Genomic DNA, 27,965 nt, shown 5'->3' with positions numbered 1-27,965 from the left:
TTATAAACAGTTACCTTTAACCTTGAGTCAAAGTCAAGCCCAAGTGATTGCCATTGCCAAAGTTACAGCGCTTTTACATGATACAGTTTTAGTACGGCCATTCGTGCTAGTACCTGGTACCTGGTGGTGTTTTGGGTACCTGCTCTAGCGAGCCTCCAAGCAAGCTGAGCCAATACTAACAGACTGCCAGGGGCGGATTGGCAGAGACTGGAAGAGTCGTGTGCGTGATGTTCGACATGGGAATCGAACCGAGCAACACCGAACTGCAAATCAGTTAAAAATCCTGAAAACATGCCTGAATCTCCAACATTTACCAATGAATACGAAAATCTCAATAGTTTCGTAACAGAGGAATCTGGTATGTTTAGCAACGGTGATTGGGAGCTGACTCCACAACCGCAGTCATAGACCAAGTGGACATAATCCTGCGGACATAAAAAGTATACTGAATGGCCACCAGGTGGCTCTGATAATTGCAAAAAGAACTAGAAGAAAATGAGCCTAACTCTCAACTCTCAAGTCAGTAAACAGTTTTCCTGAGGAGTGAATGGTCTCAGTCGCTAGTTCTGGGTTTGATGTCAATTTTGTAAATGATGTTCTCAATAGGAAGGAAAATAGATGATAAAGCACAGGCTATATGAGTTGATATCAGTGTGAGTGACAGCTGGTATCGTCCAATAGGAGCCTGCTTGTAGGTTACTTTGGAGCATGCATTTTCAGCCACATGTTTAGTAAAAGAGATAAAGAATTAACCATAACATGCAATTTGTGTCGACAGTTACAATGTGATTGTGACACTCAAGTTGATCTCCAGTGTTTTAAGACATTATTTGCTGCCATAAACAAGCTACTGCCTCACACGGCACTCACTTTCAAATATTTCTTCTTCACAGCCTTAAAGGACTGCATTTTCCTGCAGACATGCTGATTGACTGAATGTGACAAACTTTGTTGAGAAACCCTCTCGTCAAGTGAGACGGGTTGTGAGCCGTCTATACGCCATCATCACAGCATGTCTCTGTTGCCATGGTGCTCAACCTGCTGACACGTCACACTCCTCCAGTGGAGGAACAGGAAACGGAGAGAGAGAGATAAAAATCTGGCATCTGTTGAATGGGCGAGGAGGTTAATCACCTCTGTAGTCTGGGAATCCTGCATTCCTGAGTCAGGAAAGAGGAAGATGGGGTTGAGTGAAGGGAGTCTGGGGTTCAGAGTAAAGATAGCTGTCCCGTCAAGCGTGGCAGAACAGTGGCGTTTGTCCTGTGAAGTGTCTGCATTGTGCTTCGGTGTGAGCAGCAGAGGAAAGTCATTACTGTCAGTGTGGAGTGAGCGTCACGGCCCAAACGGGATTAGACAGTGCATCCCACATTGTTTCTATACATTGGTAGACTTAAAAGTCAAGCACAAAATGGGATTAAAATGAAGGGAAAAAACAATAAATAACCTTCAACACCTGTTTCTCTCTCTCTCTCTCTTTGCTTCTCTTTTTTTTCCTTTGCCCTCCCTCGCTACCAATTCCCATCCTGTTTCTTTCATTCTTCCGTGACTGTTGTCTTTCACTTTCACACCCTGTTACTCTCTCTCTGACACATCTCTGCTTCCTCTCCCCAATCTGTCACACACTCATCCTTATTATCAATATGCCCAGGTAGGCTGACTCCCACTCATATTTTACATTCTGTTATTTTTAAAGAACCCATCCTTCTGGGGCCAAAAAAATCCAGCTTCATTCCCCTTAATCTGAACCCTTTCTCCTCCCCAGCCCTCAAAAAACAGCTTCATCGCAAACTGGTAAAACGTTGCCCTTCCTTAACTTTTAAGGGTATTATGCACCATGTCCAACTTCAAAGCCTGCCTAAACTCCACACTTTAATTGTATCTGAGCCCGCTCGCTGCATGCCATTTGATTCCGCTGACAACAGCACTTGTTCCCTCTGTTCTACTCCGTCCTTCTGCTCGTCCTCTTACGGTCTTTTTCGCTCCTTGCTTATGTTGTTTGTTGACCTCCTCCACTCACACCATCACACACACTGTGCCTCTCATCGGCTCCTTGCTTCCTTCAGAGGCCATTGTCCCCCTGTTGTCACCTACTTTGAAGAGGTAGCCTCCATTTCCTCTCTTGGCAGTCGGTTGTTGCCCGGGGTGTGTACACACCAAACAAACTTGAAACAGTAACCCCCTGTCCTACATTGGCTCTCTCGTGCTCCCTCTCTCTCCCTCTCTCTCTCTCTCTCTGAGCTGACTTCCTCCTCATGGCTCGGGTTGATAATTGCCATAAGCTTCCCTCTTGGTTTCATTTTCCATTGTCCTCCCCCAAATTCTTGGCTCTGGCTTGAGATAAAGGGATGAGTACTTCAAAGGGGTCTGCAAAGAGTTTAACCCCAGGCCGAAAAGGAACAGCACACAATACTGTAATTGAGAGCAGTTACTGATCACAGAGCTGCAGCACAGAGGACAGCACCGGTACACACACACTCTTTGAGTGTTTATGGCTGCAAGTGAGGCAACCAGTTGTAGTTACAACAGGCCAAGGTAACTCAGGAAACCATATAATCAAGTTGTAAAAACTCTAGGTCTTAAGTAGGATTTGTTTTTCATCAACTACAGTATGTTGTTGGATAAATTTTATAAGAACTATTAAAAAATGCTCTCCATTTGTCGTTCACATCCAAAAAACAGAAAGAAACCGTCAGCATTAGAGAAGTGAGTGGGCCCACAGGTGATTTATGTGTGCCCTTCCTTCTCTATTTATAGTTCTCTTTGTAGTCGAGCTGAGTTTGACCTGTTCCTGTAATAATATCTTGCCAAACAGAGGGACGGTTACGTCCCATAACCTCTCCCCCTGAAGCCCTCTTTCAAGAGCCTTTTTATAGGGCCAAGAGCCAAGGACACCCCTGGTCCCAGGCCAGTCACAGACCTGGGGTCAGCTCCTGAGGGGCAGCGGGGAAGACCTGGCCCATGGGGACCTCCTATGAACCACAGAGGGGGTTGACAAGGCGGGATGAGATTGCCCAACTGGCCTCTGGTACTGACAGGGGGTCCACACGATTGTCATGGTAATATTTTCCACCCTGGTGTGTTTACTGTCAGGGATCAGACTGTGTCCTTCAAAAGTTAACAAAGGCTGACATTGTGTAGGTAGCTGTCCTTATATTATCCAGATGGCGTGTATACCTGCAGGAAGACCCAGACTGTGTAGATGAGCTTTTACGGGATAAGAAACCGGGTTTGTGTGCAGACATGTTTCAACTCTAAATTCATTAGTGTCTCACATCTGGCATGGTTCCAGACTGGGCATCTGCTTTTGTCCTGTTTAGTACTCCCTCATTGACACTATGGTGCCGCTCTGATCTGGTATTAACATCCGTCTTGTGATTGGATCTGATCTCTGTTTGTGTGGACAAAATGGTGTCTCATTGTACAGATGTGTCCAATAGGTGTCTCCGTATGTCGGGGAACTATGGCCTTAGCTTGATTAAACTGTACACGTAAACATACGGAATGACACGCCTGGGTTGTGCTTTTACAGGATCTATCAGTAAAAGCAAACTCAAAGAGAGAAAGATGCTGGATTTGTGCTATTAGACACGCCTCCATTCCTGGGGAAGGAACAAAAAGAATGGCAACCGTCGAAGAACACACTTCTTTGCAGCAGGTGTCAATGGTGAGTGCACGCAATTAGGACACTCTTATAATCAGTGTATTTTATGAGTAGCATGAAATGACTAGACAATTAGCAAGTGATGCTATGAGCAAACAAGCTAAATAGGACATGCTCTTAAATATATATTATTATTTTAGTCTGATTCACAGTTGTTTATTAGATTCTCTCCATTTGTTATGTGCTGTCTGGGAGTTATTTGTATGCGATGCTTGTATGTGATGCGTTTAGCAATTGAGCTTATTCCCGTATATTTACATTGATGCTTTCTGTTCATTTTGCTGAATTATGTGTCTTAATTCAATAATGCAATAATGAATAGAGATTTCTATCTCTATAGAAATCATATAACAGGTCTTAGCCGCGTTAACCGTGTCATATTTTTGAATTTCAGGTGCCACTGATGACCCATTGTCCCCAGACTGGGTTTCCTCCGTCCTCTCACACTCTCCAGCCGCCAAGAAGAGGAAACGAGAGAAAGACTTGGAGAGACATGAGCATCCAGAAGAAGAGTGTGACGGAGAAAAGGGAACACGATGCAGTGGATGTGTTGGAAGTATAATCAAAGCCTCTGCCAGCTGCTGAGGAGAGTGTTTCTTGTCACAAACGTGTGACAAGAAACCGAGCAAGGAAAAGATTCCAATATTACAGAGGGAATGTAATGAACTCAGGGAGGAAAACCATAGACTTAAGCAAATCACAAAGTCTGGAACATTTGACGAAGTGAAAAGGAGTATGAAAAAGTGAAGACAATGACTTGTATCCCCCATGTATTCCAAACTGCACACAGTTATAACATTTATGATATCATTTCTGTTGAATATAATATAAATATAGTAGGTTGCCGTGTATAAAGTGGGAAACACTGTGCGGCCTGTGTTGAATAAAGCATTTCAGGTTTCTGCTTTGTTCTCTTGTTTTCTTTTTGCCCTATTTTGTTGAACTATTTCCCTCAGGCAGTCATAGCTTTTCCAACTTGACATTCCTAAAAGAGTTGTGTCAAACTTTAAACAACTTTTGTGCACTGTACTGTCTTTTACAGATTCCAGATTTGCACTCCAGTCTGTCTTCATTACACAGGACAGGTACCCCACAGTAACAACCCATGTTTTTAGATGGTTTGCTGGCATCCTGTGATACATGCAGATAAATATGTAGATAAGATATATATAGACATCACCGAAGTCGGGCTGAGGCAGACAGTTTATTGTTTTCAGCGCCTGAAATACGACCGCGGGAGTTGTAAAAAGAATAGTGCCCAAAACTTCAAGTTTTGCTTCATACCTCAGTTTTCTTGTGGCTGACAAGTGTTTTAAATGTTATTTTGAAGGGGTGTGAAATGAATGAGTGTTTTTTTTTTGCCCTCCAGGTGGATATGACGGATCTGAAAGCTATGAATAGATCAGAGACAATCATATGGATCTGGAGTCTTGAAAATAAGTTTTTATGGGCGTAATTAACAAAGTCACATAGGAAGAAGTCACATTATAAGCTGTATCAAAAGAAGTTTGAGACACAGAGACTTCTGTCATCTATCATACATGTCTTTTACTGCATTAATGCAGTTTATTAGATGTGTGAGGTGTTAAAACAAAACTTAGTCGGACTGGAGTTGGACTTGGCGTTCTGCTAATGCATCAAAATTTCCTCCTTGGTCTTTGACCTGGAAGTAGAAGGAGACAACATATAAACCGCAGCATGATCCACCTCTTTGTTGTTTGTTTTTCTGTGACGTAAAGGTCTGCAGGAAACAGATTCAATACACACTAGCTTATAGCGAGATACAGCAGCACGTATGCGGCCACGATTTTCTCCTCCACATGTACGGAGTGTCTATCTCAATGTAACCACCACATACATCGGCAGCAAACCAATTCAGTCTCTTTTCGTAAGGCATGCATCGTCTGCGCCGCAATTCATCCATCCATCTCCCTCTTGCAAATATAAACAAGACTTAAGGAAGGTGGTCTCTGATGGCTAATACACCCTGAGGGCAGGTTGCGTTCATGCAGCTCAGGAATGTGACAACATGCGTCCTCAAACCACGTCCAAATGTGTTTTTGTGACTGTGTCTAAGGACACGACACATGGAAGGAATGGGTGTGTTCTGACCCTAACGTCCACATGAGATCATTGGATCACTCTGGATGGCTGTTAATACCAGATCTGAAGAGGATCTATTTATTTCAACCATTTATCCATCCCTGCCCTAAGTAGATGTTTATTTATTCAAACATTCATTTAGTTAAACTATTTCCCAGTTGCATAACTCCCCCTGGCTGGAGCCAGTGCTGCCGGTCCTCAGCTGGGACAGTGCATTTGGTGAGGAGACACTGAGGATGTTTTTCATGTGTGGGATGTGAGTGCACCAAATTTGAGCGCAGTTTGTGTGACCTTTTAATGATGAGCAGTACATTAGTCATTGTCTCTTCAAGAGCAATTCCCACTTATATTAACCTCAATGGGAGGTGAGGTATCAAGGGAGAAAGTTTCACAGCACCTTTGGCAAACAGGCTAATCAAAGTGTTTGCTGTCTTTGTGAATGTGTGTCCACAGAGACAACACGGACACACAGACACTACTGTCTCTTTTTCAAGAATCTAGCCTGTCATCTCGTACAAAGACTCCCCTGTGGTGGCTCATTTCAGCGCTAAAGACCAAAGCAAAACACTATTGAGACTGTTCTATAAACGCTAATAGCATTACTGACTTTAGTCAGTCCACCACGAAGGAAAGTAAATGTGTCCCAACAGCTCCTCTCAGTCAGAGCAGTGAATGGGTTTATATTATATGATATGGGATGCCTGAGCTGTTCATATTATCTCCTGATGTAGTAAAGGAGTTATACACAAAGCACAGAGCTGTGCAGTAAAGGCAGCAGAGAGGAGTAATTCTCCTGTCTCATAAGTGATATGATAACATCCTTCACGGAGCAAATCCTCAGTGAGCAGATGTTTTCCTTTGGTGGGAATGCATGTGCCCTAGTTTCCACTGGTGGGAGCTGTGGAGTGGTTTTGTCTGCTGCTGCTGCTGCAGCTGTGCATGAGGACTGTATATGGATTCAGTGCCTGTTCATCATTTTTAAAACACGTTTTTGTTTTTTGTTACTTGCTTGTTTGTTTTACTGTGCAATACTTGCTGCAACAGAGACACTGATCTGTGGCGTTGACGTTCCCATTGTGCATATTTATGAGATTAAAACAATTGTTACTATGTGTCTACTTTATTACAATGTGACCAAAAAAAATGCATAATAGGACAGAAACATTGCAGTTGGACACTGGCCCGTTCATGCACGGTGGTGCATCCTCGGGGACTCCAGTGGGTTAATCTAAAAAACTATGAGGGTCCTGAAAAGATCCGTGCGTCTTTAAAGTTTGTGTAGCAACAGAGGGATTGTAGCGATAATGCTATTAGGGCGGCAGATCAGTTACTTCTGACGCTCCAAAGCCTCGGGGAGTTGGCTCAAGATTGCTTGTCTTTGATAAGGTCCTCACCATGCAACTTCGAAAGCCGGGAAATCATTGAGGATATGTGGCAAAAAAGCCAATAAACCGGGCAATCTTGTAAATATCTATTGTACACAGTGGCTGCAGCGTACAAGCACGATTCAGTGCCACTCGTTATATTTTTTCCTACATAAATATTTGTTATTTTTTCGAGGCGCCAAGCTGCAATTGTTTTTTATGCAGCTGTCGGGACCTGGCAGTCGGTTCCTCACTTTGAAGTGCGTTGCTCCAGCCTCTCGCTTCAGTTGGTGTTGGAGTCGCCTACAGGAGAGACCAACCGTGCGGCATGGCAGCCTGAAACCATAGGGAGGAGAAAAGGAGGGAGGGAGAAAAGCGGCATTTTTTTCTCCTCTCTCTCTCTCGAGTGCTTTTTTCTCTCCGTAAAACCGACTCAAACCTGAACGGACTGTATGTGGACGCGTCGCGGAGACGAGCACAGTGGATTGTACCCGCTTTCCGTGGATAAAACAGGACTTTAATTTGAGGAGAGGACTCGTGGATCGATGGTAAGTTAACCAAGTGTGTGTGTGTGTGAGTGTGTGAGCCTCCTCAAAGTGGCCCCCGTTGGAGTTCTCTTTGATGTGCTGTTGACTCGCTTTGAAGTAATATTCGGTGGAAATGAGCCGCTTTTTGCTCCATTTAAGAACTAAAAAAACGCTTCGGATCGTTTATGTATCACCCACTTATGTGTCTTTTCCATGTTGTTTGATTTTCATACTTAAAATATAAGTTGTTTTTTAAAAAAGTGCTGGTCTTTTTTTTTCTTTCTTTTTTTTTTTTAAGGATTTCCTCCCCCATAAGATCTGAGACTGGTGTGTAGCCTACATGGGATTGGACGTTAAAGAGTGGTTAATTTCGCTTGAAGTGTAACATCAAAGAAACTTAGAAAAATAAAGACTCCAGATCACGCGACAGTATGGTGTAGAGTGGGTTTGTGGTGGTGCTACACAGTGTCCTGGAATATACTGTTGAATAGTGGTTTATATTTTTGGACAAGTTGTCTGTTTTTCATCTCTGACAAGTTCCACAGAGTGTCAGTGGTTCACCGCCGCTGATAGATCGTAGCACTGATGTTTCTGTAACAAGTAAAAGAGCTCACAGTCGGTGTGACAATGGACCAACAGCTGAGACATGTGAGTGTTTTTAAGCCTCCTGAGTGCTTGGCTTCCCCAAAGACACACGGCGGCAGCAGGCGGTGAACTCCATTAACAATTTTGGGCACGTTTTTCCAATCCTTTCTAGTTTGTCCCACATCTTCTTCTTGTCCCCCCGCATGGACTAGTCAGGCTCGCTTGTGGTGAAGTAGATGTTGTGGTGTAAGTGAGTGATCGAACATGGTCACGGATGGGAGACAGAAAATGTGTTTGCAGCCAGATTTTATGGCTGAAAACATGATGATCCGGAAACGGCGATGAAGACTCGTCTGTGCGTAATGATCTGGCATCAGGAGGATAGATGACTTAATAATTGTGTTCACTTCACAGCCCCGTTTGACTTTTGACGTTTCAACTTCGAGTTTAGTGGATTGTTCAGGTCGTTCTCCCCTCTTGTTAGTGCATGTGAGAAACAACTGTTAAATTCTTGTTAATTTACGTCGTTCAGCCTTGAAATCACACTAAGGATCACTGTTTACGTAATGCTGCTGCAGCGTTTTCTCACATTTTTTCTCAGAACTTTGCAGCGTTTCTCTTTTTTTGTGCGTTAAAGTCAGTGGGGGACTGTAAAAGACTCTCTGCCCCTTTGAAGTTTGGGGCGGATCTGGTTTTGATTAGATCAATACTTTGTGTTTCAGGGAGAAGACGAGCAGCCAGAGAGAGAAGCTCCCCCGCTGACATAAGAGAGTGAGGAGATTACAGTAGAAGCTCAGAGGAGGCGAACACCAACACACGGGCTCTCTCCTGCTGCCTTCACAGCCATGAGCAGGGCGCTCATGGACCACATCGCCAGTAGTTTCCGCGAAGATGCTCCTCGGCCCCCGGTGCCCGGGGAGGAGGGCGAGGCGCCCTGCTACCCCGCCAAACTCGCAATGATGAAACCCGCGGGACCCACCAAATCGGTTCTGCTCGGCTCTCCGGGTTCCTCTGCGAGGAGGAACGAGGATGGTCTTGGGGAGCCAGAGGGGAGCGCCTCCCCGGATTCGCCGCTCTCCCGGTGGACAAAGTCTTTGCATTCTCTCCTCGGGGACCAGGACGGCGCTCTTCTTTTTAGGACATTCCTGGAGCGAGAGAAGTGCGTCGACGCGTTGGACTTCTGGTTCGCCTGCAATGGCTTCAGACAAATGGACCTCAAGGATACTAAAACGCAGAGAGTCGCCAAAGCAATTTACAAGCGCTACATTGAGAACAACAGCGTTGTCGCCAAACAACTCAAGCCCGCGACTAAAACCTTTATACGGGATAATATCAAGAGGCAGCACATCGACTCTGCGATGTTCGACCAGGCGCAGACCGAGATCCAAACCAACATGGAGGAGAGCGCGTACCAGATGTTTCTCACCTCGGACATTTACCTGGAGTACGTGAGGACGGGCGGAGAAAACCCGAACCACGTCAATCCCAACGGGTTGGGCGACCTTAAAGTTGTCTGTGGATACCTGCCCACGCTGAACGAAGAGGAGGAGTGGAGCTGTGATTTCAAAGCCAAAGTGCTGGTTGGACTGTCAGCGAAGGTGCACAGGGCCCCCGTGTCCATGAGGACAGTGGATGTGATGGAGAAGGGATACAGGTATGGCTACAACATCTTTCAACTCTTTTAATCTTCATGCACATGCTGAATGCACATGCTGCAATGCTGTCATATAGAATAGAAGACCTTTATTATTCCCAAGGGGTAAAGGTAAAGTCTGTATTATTCACACTCATCCACTTGGTGAAAGATAAAATAAAAGTTTAGCAAAGATGTACAATTAATAAATAGCAATAATGCAACTTATTTATAATTTTAAAAGGAGGCTCAGATCCAATGAAATTAGGCTTGGCCTTCCTTAAAGTTCAATGAGAGTGGTACCTGCTGATATTATACTCCTCAACCTGCTTTTGTTTTTTGTTAAGAGACTCATCCCATTAAATTTATTAAGAAAGGATGACTGACTCAATGAAAAAGGACTAAACATTTTCAAAAAGTCGGGAGTCAAATGTATGTGTAAAAAGAAGAGAACAAATGTTCCAAGTTCATAGAAAACTCTCACTGCCTGTCACCTCTTACCATCTCCGTTGGTAATCCTCTGCTCACGCTAGCCTGGCTTTCCGGGGGCTTTGAAATGGTTATGCGGAATGAGGGATCATCTTCCACTGCAAACGTTTAGAGCACGACTGGCTCTGGCCCCAGCCAGCAAATAATAGATGATGACATTGTTATGCTATGCCTCTTCCTGTTCATCACAGTGATATTAATCTGTGGCAGATAGGTGTTGCATTGGAATTTCTTTATGCCTGTCAAACTGGAGGAGGAGAATCACAAGTTCAGTCTGATAATCCTCAAACAAATGAGGAGCATGGTAGGACAATGCAGCAATAAATTAAAAGTTGCATTAACATCCTTGCTTTTATAATAGGAATGTCAGGCCAGGAAACCCGACAGCTACCTCCACTGTATAATGGGGATTAACAGTTTGTGTGTCCTGATTAAGATATTTGTGGGTTGTTCACATCCCTGACTTATTTCTGGTGCGATGCTCGTCAACTAGACCAATAGAACAGCCTGCCTTTGACATGAAGCCCTGAAACATTTTTTCTCCTCTTCCATTGTCACCCTACAGATTCAAAACATGTGGAATTCATTTCTGCTTTTCCCCCCTGCTTCCCTCTCCTCACCTCTTCTCATCTCAGGTTCTCCTTTCAAACAAGAAAGACAGAAACAAAACAAACCCTGAATGGAAGCAACTGCACTTAAAAAAAAAGAAATCGAGCCGCCCCCCCCCATCTTTCCCACTCTCCTCTTACCTCTCTTCATGTTTGTGTTAATTCTCCTCTGATTCACTCCTTTGCTGCCCCCCTTCTATACTTTTATCTTCTTTTGAAAACTCAGAGATGGGGACTGCGAGGCATGCTTTTGCAGTGCAAGTGAGGGGGGAAAGAGAGCGGAAAAGGAAGGACAGAGAGGGTGGAGTGTGACAGGAGGGAGGGAGTGTACCTCATAAAAGAGTGAGGAGAAAGTATAAATGAGGGGTGAGAGAGAGAGACGCGAAGAGGGAAGAATGCAAGGCCAGCTGTGTTAAATACCTGACTCTTAGCAAGCCCCTCTGAAGGTCAGCCTGGAGCTGGGGGCTTCAGCTTTAGTCATGCTGGGTTTCTCCCTCCCTTATGAAGATCCCTCCTTTTTTTCCCCTCTCTCCTTTCTTTTCTTCCCTGTCACACTCTTCTTGCTCCCACTCCATACTTCCCTTAGTCACTCCCCCTTTTCTTCTCCCCCTGTAGCATTGCAAGAATTCATACACACAGCGGGAGATGAATACTGAGGAAAGAGTGAGTGTGAATGGAAAGGAGGAAACCGGGCTACATTACAAGGCATAGGGAAAGAAAACAAAGTTTTCCCGATGCAGATGAGCTTGTATTTTATAGCAGGAGTTGCCTGGCTCTACAGCAGTCAGTTATATTAACTAATCACAGGATACAGTTGTCGAAATACACATAACCTACTGCTCAGAAAGCAGAAACTCAATGTCACCCACCTGTTGGATGTTGTTTCACAGAGCTGCATTAGTATTCATCTGATCTCTGCTTGTGTCACCTCCACAGATCGTACAAGAGAGGAGACTCGCTCAGCTCTTGCCACATGGGCTCCTTTGCCCCTGTCAGCAGCACCAACGACAGCGAGGTCTCCAGTGATGCTTTAACAGACGACTCCATGTCCCTGACAGATAGCAGTGTGTAAGTGGATATTAACCAAATGGATGAGTGTGCTGTGGTGTAATGGCCGTATGAAATAAGGCTCTGTGGAAATCAAAATGAATTTAAGTCTCTCCTTAATCAACTGAAAGAGTGTTTTAATACAGTGGTCAGTTAAAGATACTAGAACAGCCAGGATATGGCATGATTTGGTGCCAGGTCCCCTCCTTGTAGCATAGTGGTCAAACTGCTTTACATTTATTAGACATGTTGTGAAGATGGTTTCACAAGCATGTAATGTATTGGTAAATAAAAGTACTTCTTCATTTTATTATGAGGTAGCCTTTTAAATGTCAGAACATTTTGGGTGCCGGACAGAGGTAGTACAGAGCACATGCACACCTTCTCATGTATGGTTTGTGTGCATGTCCAGGGCCTCGTCGGCAAGGATTGCATGGATCTATCCCGTGTCTCTCAAGTGACACATGGCGCTATGAAGTCACTGCACAGTGCATAGCTCAAGGACAGGAGTGCCCGGGTCATCTGCTTTTGGACAGAAAGCAGAAAAATCTTGGCACAAGTTCTACTTTACCTCAGTCTGCATGGGAGGCGTCAATGCAACATGAATGATGTCAGTGATAAAGGAAGCTAGATGACCAAGATAAAGATATTTAAAGACTGAGACATTGATGTTTACTGCAACTTGTGGGCTGGGCTGCGCATAAATATGGCAGCTATAAAGAGTTATTTTTTTTATAACGAGGAGCTGCTCTGGCATATCGCTAGACAGCCTAGCTTCAAAGTGGCCGACGCCAATATAGTCCTATTCTGCTGGACTTTGACCCAGTGCAGTTACAAAGCCCTGGCCACAGCGATGACATCCCCTTCCCCCATATTTCCTGTCTGCACTGTCCTTGATCAGAATATCTGCCTCTGTTAAATGTGCCCATAAATAGTTGAATCTCATTTACAGATAAAGAAAAGAATAGAAAAGGGAAAAGCAACAGGGGAGGGAAAGAAAGTAGCAGAGGGGGGATTTTTGCTAATATCTTATTTATGGATTTGCTTGGACGCTGGGGAATGCAGCTGCGCAGACTTCAAACATTACCTTATCTTACAAACCAGCCTTTTGATGTGCGGAGATCAGAAGCTGGCTGCGGCAGCGCTTGCCAAATGAAGATTGGGGGTGGGAGGTGGTGTGTGTGTTTGGGGCTTATGCGCATGACTGTGGCATTTCAAAGCAAAAGTAGGGAAAGTGCTCGTCAGTTAGGCTTGGTCACCAGGAAACTGCTGTTTAGCATGGGAGAAAAGACACCATTATACACTGTCAAGTGCTTTAGTTTGAAGCCTGAGCATAGCTGTTTACTGTTTGATTTCATTTTTATCCAGTCAGCCTTTCAGTCCCTCAGATAGATTTAACCAGGTTAGCTGCACCCTTGGGTCCTGTTCTGCAGCAACACTTTGAAACAGCAGAGTGGATATCTAATGCTAACAGTGTTCTCAACTCAACATAAAGGCAGCAGGGGAATGCTAATGCTGATACTACAGTTGCTTACACATACACACACACACACAGTTCAACCCTGAATTCTTCCACACTTAATAAACTTGATGAGCTGTGTGTGTGACAGTAATGTCAAAATCAGTTGAACTAAGCTGTAAACAGGCTTTAGTCTTGCAGCTCCATCACATAAAGTGTGTGATGTCCTATTGAGCCCATGGGGTGAATAGAGTAGGTGAGAATTCAATAAGTGAACAAATAAGTGAATTTGTTGTATAAAATAATAACCCTGGCCTAAACTAATCAGTGTATTTCCAGTGGGAGTGAAAGTGTCACACACAGACAATGTCCCGTTGTGTGCTGCATGTGTGAAAGGGCAACGTGGGGCAATATCCAGAGAATCGGGTCATAAGGAAAAAATGGCTTACTTTTGCCTTTGTGTAACGTTGAAAGAAATGGTGTAGCAGAATGCCCAGTACTGCACTGACGCCAGAGCTGAACAGTCTTTGTGGGGCAAACAAAACTTCTTGTCACCTCATTTAAAATCCATCTGCTGTGACGCAAACGCAAGGCCAGAAATACTGGCATAATTTACCTCTGACTGCCTTATTTGTTCTTATATTAAGCCAGAAAGATGAAAACACTTCATAGGATAATTAATAAATTAGATTTCTCCTTGCATGATCGGTGTTTGATCTACCCAGCTGGCTAACAAGCTTCTTCCCAAACGGCTGTTTGGTCTTTAATGATGTATTTGATTGGGTAATTGACCTTTATGATCTGCCTGTACACCCCCAGAGATGGCATTCCTCCATATAAACTGGGCTCCAAGAAACAGTTGCACAGAGAGATGCAGCGCAACATGAGGATGAACAGCCAGGTCTCCCTGCCTGCTTTCCCTGTGAGTACACAAACACACACACATAAACACACATGCTCAGTCTTTTTGAACCTGGGTCACACAGTCTGATTTCCATACCACCTTCTGTTCTGGGTCTCTTTTGGTTCTATGAATAGTAACACAACCGTATTCAGCATTCTCACTTTCAACGGTACCAGCAAAGATCTAAAGAGTCAAAAGACCCTCCCCCCACACACCCACACACATACACTATATAAGTAACACACAAGCACATGCCCCTTCTCTACCTTTGGTGTCACCTATACCCCCATTAGGATCTTTGAAGTCCACAGAAAACAGGGAGTTCTCTAAGCGGTTTATCGCCGCAACGCTTGGACCACGTTAGGTTTTTTTTCTTCTCCACTGATGCTGTAAAAAATGGAGAATAGAGAGAGAGTGATGAGGAAGATCTCTGCCGCCTAATCCCGGGGGCTCTGAAATCAGCCAAGTTCCCTAACAAAAACACAAAGATACCCAGGCGCGCGCGCACACACACACGCACACACACAGAGCTGTGATCCAAGGATGAATGAAGCAAAAGCACAAGGAAGTGACAACTTCCAAGAGGACTGGCCCCCTTTTTCTGCACACACACACACACACGCTCAGGCAGCCCCCACTTAAAAGTGAGAATTTACTTGGTGTCATGTGGTTGTGGGTCAGAGAGTCTGTAGATAGAAGTTACCATATAGCTTGTGTGTAACTTGCATTGAGAAAAAATGTGGTTAAAAAAATCAACGCCCCGTTTTTTTTTTTTGCTTTTTTTCTTGTTTTTGTTTGCCGTCTGATTTTTGGCGATGTGCTGCCATTCCCATGGTGCACCAGCCTCAGGCTCCTTCTTTTCCTCACTCTTTTCTCCCCTTCATCCCTACTACAAAGAAAAGGGAGAAACAAAAAAAGAAATCAAGAAAGCCCAGTGCAAAAAATGCAAATAATTTATTATGCACGCACACACGCACGTTCTCATACTGTCACTGCACTGTACCTCAAAGGTGCCCAGTGTGTGACAAGGGGGGGAATAAATTACCTCAACCTTTCTGATCTCCCATCCATTTCTGGCACCTTTATCTCCGTCTTCCAATCCTTCCCTTGCTTCAGTTTTTTCTTTCTCTGCCCTCCTGCAAGCATACATCTCTGCATCTTAACTTCTCCCTTTTTTTTAATCCCTCATCCTTTCCTCCCTGTAGTTCTCTTCCACCCCCTGTTGATATGTGGCTTTTATTCCTAGATGTAAAGCCACTGCTTCCCATCTATCTATGCCTCCCTCCCTCCACCACCCTATTCTCCCCTACTGAGTGTTTGATATTTGACGAGGAAGTCTTTGAAGTGAGCTGACTTTAAAGAGCCCTGCCGATACTGACAGAAGGAACCAGCCAAGGCCTAGCCCAGTGTGACCATACACCAGGCATGCCACCCCTTTAAACAACCCAGTAGTCCTCCTGGGTGCCTATGATAGTGTCCTGATCAGTTCCACCAGCGGTGGGGAAGACTCTGGGGGAGAACAATGCATAAATGTTATTTAATAAGTCAAGGGGAAGTTAAAGGATGGTGGAGGCTTGGTAGTGTAGTGATGACAAGAATGACACAACTAATGTTCTGTCTTTCTTCCCCAAGCGCACTCGATGTCCTCCCAAGGAGATGGTCCCAATGGAGCCAGCGCAATTTGCTGCTCAGCTCATCTCTCGCCTGGAGAGCCTGAAGAGAGAGCAGGACACCATCAGCTCTCTAGAAGAGAGGCTGCAGCAGATTAAGGAGGTGTGTGACTGACTGATCTTACTGAAAACATGTTTTTTTTAATGCTTGTTTGTTGTTGTTGTGTGTTTTTTTGATGGATGGCTCATGCTGTATTTGTTTTTTTACCAGGAGGAAGAAAGAGAAGATTCAGAGATCGTGGGAAGTGCTCCTCAGCTCTCCCCCCACCCCTTGACCCTCCTGTCTGGCTCCTCTGATGAGGACCCCCAAGCCATCCTGGATGAACACCTCTCCCGTGTCCTGAAGACCCCCGGCTGCCAGTCCCCAGCTGTCGTCCGGCATTCACCTCGCTCCAGCTCCCCAGAGCACAGGCCCTTTACCCGGGCTGGGTTTGGAATTAAGGCCCTGGTAAGAACTGGGCTAGCCAGTTCTTCTGTCTCTAGTCCTGAACTAGGGTCAGTTACACTGGCCTTGGGTCCCAGCAGGACCCTTGTCACCAGGCAAAGCACGAAACACATCCACCACCACTACATCCACCATCATGCCAGTCCCAAGTCAAAAGAGCAGATAGAGAGAGAGGCAGCCCTCAGGGTGCGTGGCTTGTGCTCCAGTAGTGCAGAGTGCCCACCGTGCCAGTCTTATCCACGCAGCCGCAGCCTGGGCAGAGAGTCATGTGGAGCAGTTTCAACAGACAGCAGTATGGGGTCAGTACCAAGCTCAGTGCTTCAATTTTCATTTTTATTCCTGTTGGGTTTCTTCTGTTTCTTTTTTAAGTATTAGAATCTAAGTTGTACTAAAATGCTTTTTATTTCTTTCTCTCCCTCTCCAGACGGTCCAGCTCTTTATCCAGGCGTTTGTGTCATTCGGGGGCTGAGGATGGAGTTACAGAAACGTCTACAGAGGACTGTGGGCTGATACAGCTGCCCAGTGACATGACAGATCCCACTCAAAATGTATTGCAGTGGATCCTGGAAAGTAAACAACGGGGAAGACACAAGTCTCACAGGTGAGCAGAGGCTAGGGAAGTGCTAAAGGGTGTGCAAATTTTCGTGTTGTTTTAAAATAACCCAATTTATGGCCGTTATGTTATATTAATGCACATTGTCTTATCTGTTTGCCCTCACAGTTCTCAGAACACCAAGAAATCCTTTGGAGCCTCTTCCACCCAGACACACACATGGGGTGGCGGAGGAAGCTGTGGCCACCTACGTAGCCACCAACCAGCACAGCCATTCATCCAAGACCCTGCCATGCCCCCCCTGCCCCCTCCCAACACTTTGGCCCAGCTGGAGGAGGCCTGTCGCAGGCTGGAGGAGGTCTCCACCAAGACCACCAAGCAGAGGTACATAGAGAATGCCTGCTGTACATTGCTCTTGGCTATAATCTGCTTTATTGCTTGCGATTCCTTGCTGCCCCACATGTAATGCCTTTTGTGGTTAGTGTTTTCGATAATGGCATTAAAATATTTGATGTCTCCTCTTAGGCATTCAGTTTCCAGTCTCCAGCGAGAGAAGAGCCACCTAGTGCCTGTCCAGGGTGGGGGGTCCGTCCCTCTGGCCAACCCCAGCCCCACTGGTCCCTCAGCGAGTCCCGGTCTCCAATCAGAAGAGTACGATGCCTCTAGCGTCCTGCCCTCCCTCTCCTCTCCTCTCTGCTCCTCTTCCTCCTCCTCTCAGCCATAGCCTCCACCTTGCAGTGTACTTCTACTCTTTTTAACTCTTCCTTCTTGTCATCTGCACTGCTCACTGCACATGTAGGGAGACAGCAGTTACAGAAAAATACACGCCTACATACAGTCACTCAAAAGAGAAGGTGACCCCCTTTCCACAGTCTATTTTTAACTTTTCTACACACAGGCCCGGCTCTGCCTCTGCATTTGCTTGAATCTTGTCTATTTGTGCTGCGTGTGGTAGTGTGTAGTCGCAGCAGCACCTTACTGACTCTTCTCCATATGTATAATTTTTATTTTCTGTCCTTCTGTGAGCTGGCTGTCAGCTGGACAGAGCAGAGTCGAGCAGAGAGCTCTGGTGTGGGCATACAAATCCTTGGAAATAGCTGTAGTGGAATTGTTAATACTGTGGCCCTTCTCATGAATACGCAGCGAGTACTCACTTACTGATGGCACTGGGTCACCCACTCTTCCACTTGTGATGTTCGTCAGTTAGGTTTTGTGTTTCTTGTTGAATGCTGTCTTCTCTACTGTGTACGTCTTTGGTCAGGTTTCCTTAGAAGCTTTGCTCCATTTCTGATTTCTCTTTTTGCCATTTGTTTTAAGTGTCATGTGGATGCTCGCTCCTTCTCACACACCCTTCTTTGTTCTTCTTTATCTATCTATAGGGTGAAGGAGTGTAAGAAGGGTTTAGGAAGCCATGGGGTGTGCAGTGGCGAGACAGTGGTGACATATTTCTTCTGTGGTGAGGAGATCCCCTACCGGAGGACCATGAAGAGCCACAGTCTCACCCTGGGCCACTTCAAGGAGCAGCTGCGCAAGAAGGGCAACTACAGGTTTGTAGACGACAATGTAAAAAAGTCTGTTTGTGTTTGATTTCTGTAAGCCTTGAAGAATGTATTTGTCGTTGACTGTGTACTCGCCACCACAAACTGACTACTGTTTCAGGCAGAAAAACTGAGCTTTATAACTATTTTTAACCAAAATTTAAATAGAAGATGTGGAGGAAATTGATCGCGGGTGAGTTCTCAGTATCTTTGATGACATGGGAGCAGTGTGGCTGAGGCTACATTCATACTGCATTTTTGTTAGAAAATGCCTAAATTCTGCTGGGTATGCCTGAACTCAACACTCCCCCAACTATTTAGAAACCCAGAAACTGAGAAGCATAGAAACACGGCTGGCTCCCGTTTTTAGTTTAAAAACTCTGAGGCTGTGTTGGGCAAGAATGGAGACATTTGGAAATGATTTGCTTCTCGATTGGTTCTTATTGTCCACAAATTGATAATCAGCAGTGAAATAAAAGCTCCGTCGACTTTCAGTTCCGTCCACGCCGTGTTGTCAGTCTAATAAAAGTAAGCCCTGCTCTGACCTTGCACCAGTGCTGTTTCTTGTAACATAAACTTTGCATGCCCAGTGCACCTGAATCATCTTGGGATCATTAGTGCTATCTCATACTGTGATGACGCTGTGGTACATTTTCCCCCCTTAACTTTAAATGTTTTCATACACAGTTGTGTGGAGCATTCTATCACTGTTTGCTGCAGTTTCTGGCCTCTGTGGTGTGTGTGTGTGTGTGTGTGTGTGTGTTGAGAGGGGTGCAATGAAAAGGAAAGGACACGAGGGGAAGGGGGCTGGGTGGAGCAGGGGGTTAGTGGGAGAGTTTGAACTGCAGCGATTTGGGTCCCATCTGGTATTGATTTCCATGCTAAGGCACACTTAATACACATGGCTTTGAAGCCCCGGCCCCTTTCATTTCAACCAACAAAGACTCACACAAATGGCCAGCGTGCAAATTCTTCACTGATGCTATCAGGGGCTCTTTTTCTCTGCTCTGTTGTGTGTGTGCGTGTGTGTGTGCGTGTGCGTACACTTACACATGTGTACACGCATGAATGTGCTTGTGTTAAACGTGCACAATGTTTACACATGTTGTAATCATTTTATGGATATATTTGAAAAGGCCGATTGTTAAATGCCAGATCCGCTTGTTTGCTGTACTTCAGAGCCCTGACTGAGGCTGCACCACCTCGCCGTGTGTGTTTGCACAGAGAGATTTTACTTTGATTGCTTCTTTCCAGTGGGCATTAAAGAAAAAAGATCAAACGCACATTGTTTGAGCTGCCACGGTCTCCAGGATAAGAATTGTGTTAATAATTATGGGTATCATACTATCATTTCTGGTTGGGGAAAAAAAGGTGAAGGAACTCCTAGAAATGTCCTCCTCTCTAGATGTGTGCTGTGTTTTTGGATCAACAAATGTGACAAGCACTTAGCTCCAAGTTCTTCACATCTGTCTGTTTGCGCCCCCCCCACACACACACACCTACCCCACCCCGCCCCTCGTCTTTTCTCTCTACGCTGTCTCAGTTCCTGTGTCATACCATCCACATTTTTTGGAAAGAGAGCTGCGCGGTGCTTTAATAGCAGCCAGAGAATGTGTGGAGTTGGGTCATTTCAACATGGCAGCGGTTCAACAAAGAACAGTACTGCCAGGCCCTGCCAGATGATATTGGTGCCAGATGTCAGTGCAAACGTAGAGTGGAGAACAGATCTAGCCACATAAAACATGTTCCAGTGGAAATTCAGGCTCTCTCTGTCTCTGTCTGTCTCTCTCAGCAGAAAGATCATGGCTCTTTGAAGGGTTGTTTTTTTTCTTTGGAAGAGTAGAGCAGCTCAACTTTTTCTTCCTCCTCTAGATAGGAAAAGTGGATACAATTATCAGGCATGTCTTGTGTCCTTTCATGCCGTCCTTTTTATCTACTTAGTCTTATTAACTCTCCTCGTTTTCCTCGGAGAGGGCTCTTGTGTTCCACTTAGTTGAAGCCTTCCTATATTTCAAATGAAGCTGCTTTTTATTAGTGACCACCCTCGCGCTGACTGGAGCGCGTGTGCTCACAGGCACCTTCCTTTTAGCGAGGATGTTTTTTAAGACTCCAGCTCTTGTTTTTATATGTACTGCATGTTCGTCTCGTTAAAAAACAAAAGACTCACAAACATTCCACCCCACACATGGAGCAAATTGAGGCATTTTTTCCATTACATAGTTAATGAGTAACTAGTAACGAAAAAAACTCACCCCTGCTGGTTCCTCTTCCTCTAACATGAGGATGGAGTTGGGGGTTGCATCATTAATGCCCCAGTGAAGTCATGTCAAGCCCCTCCTTTTTAGATTTCTTTTTTTCTTTTTCAACACACACACACAGAAAGTTGTCAGTTGCTCACTCCTGCTATCGACAGGGGCAAGCAAGGACATAGCGTACTATTTTCTCTGTCTCCTCCTCCTCTGTGTTGCTTATGTTCTTGTCTTTGTCAGTGTAATAATGAAATGGGGTTGAGTCAAAGCCGCGCACATGTGCCTGCTAACATGAGTACAACAGGGCGTGTATGAGTCAGGGGTAAGGACTGGCAGACTTGCAGGTACCTATAATGTCCATCTTTGTCAAAGGACCCCTTCATTAGCACGTTGGCCTAATTGCTCCCATTAGCTGGGGCAAAGCTCATGATGAAAATGAGGGGTAAAATGGAGAAGGAGTGAAGAGGGATGCAAGAAACCTGGTGATATCCTGTTATGGGGGTGACCATGATCGTACCACAAGATTTACAAAATTTGAAAGTGTGCAGTCTTAATAAATACTATACTATAAGTGCTTTAAAAAGATATTGGCTTGATGTGGTAGCCTAAAAACATCACAGGGGTTTTGTACTGGGATACTGCAAGCAAGGCAATATACCGCATTATGTGCATAAACGATATTCAGTTTTCTTTGAGTAATGACAGAAGTGGAAGGAAATGGAGAGAGTCGGCTAGCAGTCAGAGGGTTAAATAGAACACAGAACCACTGGCGTGAATAATTCCATATCAGTGCTTCAAATAATTAGTTCCGTATCAAATTTTAGCGTATCCATATTTTCTTAAACCCCCTGCACCACACCCACAAGTCAGTCTTTGCCTCAGCTGAGTTGGTTGACTGTACACTGGGTGTAATGCTGGAAAAGAAGCTCGATGTCATTAAGTTTGCTGTAACTAAAGTTCATGTATGAGAATCCATGTATTCATTGCCGCGTCTCTCTTTCACAGGTACTACTTCAAGAAAGCCAGTGACGAGTTTGAGTGTGGCGCGGTGTTTGAGGAAGTGTCAGATGACGGTGCCCTGCTGCCAACATACCAGGGCAAGATCCTGGGCAAGGTGGAGAGGATGGAGTGAGACCATGCTGCTGCCCACACCGTGGAATTAACTCGTACAAATGCTATGGATGTAGTCCTTCATACCCTGACACACACACAGCACATGTGTCTTTAAAGCTAAGACTGCAGGAATGGAGATCGTTGAGGTTTGTGCAAATGGACTGGAAGAACAATGGAGAAAAAAAAGGAAGGAGCACTTTGCAGGACTTTCAGCCTGCGTTGAAGTTAAGAAAATCTGTGTCGCTGGACTGAAACGTCTCCATGGTTCCAGAAGAGAAAACACTAGAGACTCTAGGTGAATGACCACTTGTCAAATAAAATGGGGCAGTGGGTTTGAATTGGAGACTGACGACCTGTCTGACCCCGCCCGCGCCAGCGTCTGCCCATGGGCATTTGCTAGCACATTGCTAATATGTATATGCGGATATACATGTACATTGCATTATCGTATTGCTATGTAAAGATTTCTATTGATATTTATTGGAGATATCCCTGCCCCACACCCCCCAATTAGTCTGCCATGGACAAGCTGCTTGGAGTTGGAGAAACTTCACTTTCCACATCATTTTTTTTTTCCACCCCTCCTCCGCTGCTGAGCATCAGTTTCTGAGCAAAGGAATTAGTTTTATTCGTTTTCAGGCCCGTATATTGAACTGTACGGGGTTTGTCAAAAACTCCACTCGTGCTCTGGAGGGTTAATGGGACATCTTTGATCTCTTGGCTAGAGAGCTCACTGCTGAAGCTTTGAGAATGGCTCTCTTGTCATTTCAAGTTTGATAATATATTTACTACTACAGTGCTATTTGTGGCTGTGTCCCCCATCTGCTCTGAAGGGCCCTAAGTGTAATATGATAATACTATTAATGTTTAATTCCCAACTCTGGGCCTGTGCCCAGCTAGCCTTGGTCTGTCACTTCTTAGTGCCTTTGTTTCAGCGGCGCAGGCATCGCACAAATAGCCTATGTATTTGCTAAGAGGAAACTGCCCTGAACAGGTCCTAGAGTCCCCAAAATGTGTTTACAACAAAAGTCATACCTGCCAACAGAAAGCTCTACGGCGCACTCCCCCAGTGTGCGACTGAAATGCTTTTGAATAGGATTATTATTGTGTATTTGAATCCTGCACTATGAGCTGCAGATGGTAAGATGGTGGTGATGATGAACACTACGTCGCTAGTGTTTTATTAAGAGTACAGAAGCTGTGCCTACATGGATTCTTGCCGTGTTTTACCCAGTTTTCAGGGTCCTGTTACTCCCTTGGTTTTTCAAGGGGCCTTATGTTGAAAAAGATATTTTTATGCCTTTTAGTATCCGTTTCACCATGTTTATGTTTTATAATATTTTTCATGGCTTCCTTGGCTCCACTTGTAAACTGTAAATTATGCGTTCTATAGAGCTCAGTTGAAAAGATGCCTCGGTACATTAATTATTGTAATTATGAAGAGATGTAGCCTTTATTAAAATGTTCTATTTTTCAAATTAGTAAATGTCTTCCTATTTATTGTTTGTGTCTTGTGGTTGGATATTATGTTACATGGATTTTCCTTCCTCTAATTGGTGTGTGTGTGTGTCTGTAGGTGTGTGTGCGTGTGTGTTTGAGACAGACTTCACTGCACACACCCCGCTGTGTAGAGTGCAACTCACTGGATCCGGTGAGAAATCTGCCAGATTTGCATCCATTATCAGCTCTTAATTTCCTACAGGGACTAAATTAAAACATGCAGGATTAATTTAGCCACCAGAGCCTCCATGTGTTTTATTGCGAGCAGGAGAGCGAGAGAAAGTATCTAAGTATGTGTTAATGAGACATTTGGCAAATCCGTACCATAAGTACAAGTTCCCATGGTAAAGCGTTTGGTCTCCTGTGGCACTTTATGATCTGTGTGAATGTAATGTGGTCTTTTGCTCAGACACAATTAGGTTCCCAGTAAATAGATGCTGCCAGACTTAATGAAATGTAAATGTGGTATAAACCACCCGGGAGTTAGGGGGGTAAAATGTTTTTAGGATCAAATTCTGTCTTTAGAGAATAGGTGTGGGATTTTTCTAGTCAGGTACCGATATGAAACTGGTTACTGGCTTCTGGGACCTTCTCCTCGTGTGGGGTGTGGGTTAAGTGAAAGCCCTGGTACATTGTCAATGCTGTTAAGTTTAGTATGAGACGGTTTGATCCATATGAGGTATTTCCTGTTAATCTACACAAGATGAAATGTCTACCCCTGAAGCGACCATATTGTTTTTAGTCTACACTTTTAATTTGTAACAAAAAAGGCGCTTCTCTCACAAATGCAGAACAGAAATGACATCTCTGAAGGTTTTCGTGGTCAAACTCATCTTCAGTAGTTAGCTGTAGGCTAAGTTTGAAGACGTTTCTCCTCTTATCCAAGAGACATCTTCAGTTCTTACATACGTATTTCAATTTTACAAATGCCTCTGTAATCTCTTCAAACATCTGGACACTAGCTTTTAGCAAATGTAACACGAATTGCGTCAATAGCGTATTTATTGGGTATTATTTCCAGCTACTTTTAACACACGTTTTGTGATCTAGTGCTTAGCAATGGTATGGCTCATTAATGTCAAAAATAAAATATTTTGGATAACAATGGACGTCTATGGTGCGCATGAATGAGCTATTTCGGATTCTGGCAAATCTGAAGAAAAATCACCTCGGTTTCAAACGGAAAGCAAAATAATATCACCACATTACATTCATTTAGTCAAGCTTTTCCTCAGGACATTACAAGTGGAAACACGCAGCTGTGCGAGAGGCAAAGAGCCCTACTGATGATCACAGAGTGCAACAGGCTGCCTTACATGATTTAACTTAAATATGTAATCGCTCAGAGCTTCACACACACACACACCTGATGCCAGTACACACATTCCTCTGTCACCCGCTCGCCTTTCAAGTTTCGTTGGCTAAGAGTGTTTCTTATGCCACCTTTCAAATTGAAAGGGCATCGTGATATTGTTAAAATACCATTTTCAGGCCTTTCATCAGTAAAAGGTCAGTGCATACACTTGAAGGCCATCCTTTTGACTCTTTAGAACTAAGAGGCTTCTCACTCAGTGGTGCTCCACTGTCAGAAAAACCATGTGAAGCAATCTTTGTGTGGAGGGCTATTTTAGATGGGGGTCACCTTTTTGAAGAGTGCACTGGGTTTCGGTTCACTCCGGACTTTCTATTCAAACGAGAAGGTGCTTTTTAGTAGGTGGGTTATGAAGATTTAGCTCCTACGGGCATTTGAAGGCTGGGAAAAGGAGCTTTTCTTGTGCACGCTGGTAGCCTACCTCATTCTTTTGATGAGAATACACAACTTAGCCACCTCTGTCTTCACATTGGAGAGCATCAGTGACTCTGTTAGCACTGTACATCAGTATGTGTTTGGTAAAACATCTTCTCAAAAAAAACAACACTTTATCCTCCTAATGTTCTCCCTGTGTGTGTGTGGGCTTTCTCCGGGTTCTCCTGTTTCCTCCCACAGTCCAAAAACATGCAGATTAGGCAAATTGGACACTCTAAATTGACGGTAGGTGTGAGTGCGAGAGTGAATGGTTGTTTGTCTCGATGTGGCTCTGTGATGGAACGGGCGACCTGTCCAGGGTGTACCTCGCCTTTCGCCCTATGTCAGCTGGGATTGGCACCAGCGCCGCCCGCAATCCTCATGTGGAGGATAAAGCGGTAGAAGATGGATGAATGGAAGACATTATTTAGATCATGCACCGTGAAAGTGCAATATGAACTAAAGTAATACAGTGTTAGAATTAGGGTTTCACATGTGCACCACAGGCTCCAGTTGATATTGTATTTGCAAATAATCAAATTAAAGACCACATACATAGAACTTTTGAGGCTCCTTTGGTTAAAGTAACAGTTTCTCACATTGCTCCCTGTTAATTCAGCCTTGACGTGAATAATGAGTCAGCCTCACAACAACCGAGTTAAATGCATTTGTTGATTGAAAAAAGACACCTGTCAAAGATCCACAAGTTTGCAAGATGGGATTGTTCCAAAGAACTGTGCCTTGACACCATAATCACACAGTGTTTCATGGCGTATGTCATATCCATACATTCATTCATTTGTTTTCCATAACGAGTACTGACAGTTGTCTGGTGTCTCTGACTGGTCTCCACTCAAAGCATCTGTGGACTTGAATGAATTGGCACAGCGCTGTGCCGCTCTGTCACCTCACCCCCCTCGTGCTCACGTTTGTGTCTGCTATTGTTTCCATAGTAATCTCCAAAATCTGCTATCTGTCCCGCCTCAAATGACGCGAGATCAAAGGCTCTGACTGTGAACAGTGGCACACAGGAACCTGAACAGGAAGTAGAACCAGGATCCCACTTTGATTGGCGGAGGCAAAGTGAGCGGTCTCTTTCCACAATGCGTTGTCAAATCATTGGAAATGCCTTCTTCAGTAAAACCAGCCTGCAATAAAGATTTTATACTAACACAAGCACAGACATGGTTATATACACCCGATTAAAACACAGTAGGTAAATGCAGAGTCTAAAACATCAAACCAGATGAGCATGGAGGTCCTGAGAAGAAGAAAAAAAAAAACAGCCTAAAGTCTGTCACCGCGAACCTCAACCTCATTTAAATACACTCAAGTCGTTCCACCATAGACAGATGTGAATCAGACCCCCAATTTTGGGTCCTGAACCCCTTCATTTAGAACCTGGATCAGCCATAAGAGTTGTTCCACACAGACATCGACCCAGACAGCCATGGGACTGTGGTCAACCAGGGGGCCTCGTCTGGATCCTGGCCAGGCGCCACGGCGGTAGCTGAGTCCCTGACCATGTGATCAGTCACATGACTAAATATTGCATGATACTTAGCTCTTACCAGTGATGAGCTCTCCTGCCTTTGGTCTCTCTCAGTGTCAAACGTGTGGACATGTTTAGATGATAGCTGCATATTCATTAAGTGACCTGGGCTGTAATACAAAATACCATCTCCCCTCTATAAGCCTGACACAATACACTAAATGGCTCCTGTGCAACTCTTCCAAAGAGGGCTTTTTTTTTCTAATGGTACTGACAGCAAAGAAAGAACATTATATTTCCCTCTCTAATCACACAGCAAGAATCTGAAGAGATTATATTTCTCACAAATGCTTTGGGAAATGAAGAAGACAGGGGTTTGACGTTGAGGGCCAGAAACCCAATCTGCCAACAGTGTAGCAGCGAGGTATCAGATGCTGTGCTGCTAAAAGGGCACTGAGGACGTGAGGTATGATAGCCAGCCCAGCCGCACCGGGGGATTCTGTGTGCATCCTCCCTGCAGCTGAAGGAAAAGCATCTTTTGTAAAGAGAGTAAGCGCCATTGTGCTCCTTTGGTGTTTATGTTTGTCTTAAATTTCTCCTAGTGCACGGCACAGCCCCACCAAGCCACAGGATAGGCATTGTTCTGAGCCCGTGCAGGAATGGTAGCCTGCAGTCACCTTCTTTCTGACGGTTGGTCGCCATTGTCCTACCACCAACCCCCCCAAATGTCTTTGTTTTTGCTCCCTGCCACAGACAGCTCAGATTGTTGCCTGATGTTGCTTCCTCTTGTCCCATTGTTTCCACGTCTCCTCTTATATATGACTTTTCTCCTTGTAGGTAGATGTGCGTGTCGGTTGGCTGAGTGGTTGTAGGGGATGGGAGTGTGTGGGGTGGGGTCAGGGTACACAGAGTGCATGTGAAGTTTTATGGCTAACCACATGTGTTTCTGAATCTTTGAGCTTCCACGTTTTTCCCAGGGTTGTGGGGTTGAGGAGAGTCTGTAGCACGAGGTTGGGGCGGAGCGAAGGAAGTCAAGAAAAGGGAATTAAAGAAGCGGGAGTCGTACATGTGGTTCTTGTTTGGTGCACTGCATGTGGAGATGGAGGGTCTGGCTTCTCCTTGCTCCAACCTGCATCTACAATCTAAACATCCCACTGATTATCAAACAATATGGATGCTCTCAGGGCCCCTCAATGTGAAACAGAAAGTGATAAACACAGCAGGCTCGCAAATAAATAA

At 44.7% G+C, this 27,965-nt stretch overlaps 2 protein-coding genes across 2 annotated transcripts in view; both read left to right on the top strand.

Moving 5' to 3' along the window:
• The window catches only part of cep112 (centrosomal protein 112), a 97,806-nt gene extending 93,251 nt beyond the window's left edge, over positions 1-4,555 (top strand). The window contains exons 28-29 of the transcript XR_006362292.1: positions 3,530-3,664; positions 4,056-4,555. The gene's annotated coding sequence lies outside the window, so the exon portion shown is untranslated. The remainder of the gene's footprint in view (positions 1-3,529; positions 3,665-4,055) is intronic.
• Positions 4,556-7,401: 2,846 nt separating this feature from the next.
• On the top strand, positions 7,402-22,105 carry axin2 (axin 2 (conductin, axil)). The gene is made up of 11 exons (XM_044051345.1): positions 7,402-7,676; positions 8,963-9,894; positions 11,907-12,038; positions 14,296-14,398; positions 16,013-16,153; positions 16,262-16,794; positions 16,920-17,096; positions 17,217-17,432; positions 17,574-17,699; positions 18,428-18,595; positions 21,841-22,105. The coding sequence occupies exons 2-11, from the start codon at positions 9,086-9,088 to the stop codon at positions 21,965-21,967; spliced, it is 2,532 nt and encodes an 843-aa protein (XP_043907280.1). The 5' UTR covers positions 7,402-7,676; positions 8,963-9,085; the 3' UTR covers positions 21,968-22,105.
• The last annotated feature ends 5,860 nt before the right edge of the window (positions 22,106-27,965 follow it).

Source organism: Solea senegalensis, linkage group LG19 (genome assembly GCF_019176455.1).
Source record: "Solea senegalensis isolate Sse05_10M linkage group LG19, IFAPA_SoseM_1, whole genome shotgun sequence".
NCBI classification, from domain to species: domain Eukaryota; kingdom Metazoa; phylum Chordata; class Actinopteri; order Pleuronectiformes; family Soleidae; genus Solea; species Solea senegalensis.
This window is presented reverse-complemented; position numbering and strand designations above follow the sequence as displayed.

Coding starts and splice junctions, on each gene's coding strand:
- axin2 (XM_044051345.1), top strand. CDS start 9,086: ATGAGCAGGGCGCTCATGGACCACATCGCCAGTAGTTTCCGCGAAGAT. Junction 16,795..16,919: donor TCAACAGACAGCAGTATGGG/GTCAGTACCAAG, acceptor CTCCCTCTCCAG/ACGGTCCAGCTCTTTATCCA. Junction 17,433..17,573: donor ACCAAGACCACCAAGCAGAG/GTACATAGAGAA, acceptor GTCTCCTCTTAG/GCATTCAGTTTCCAGTCTCC.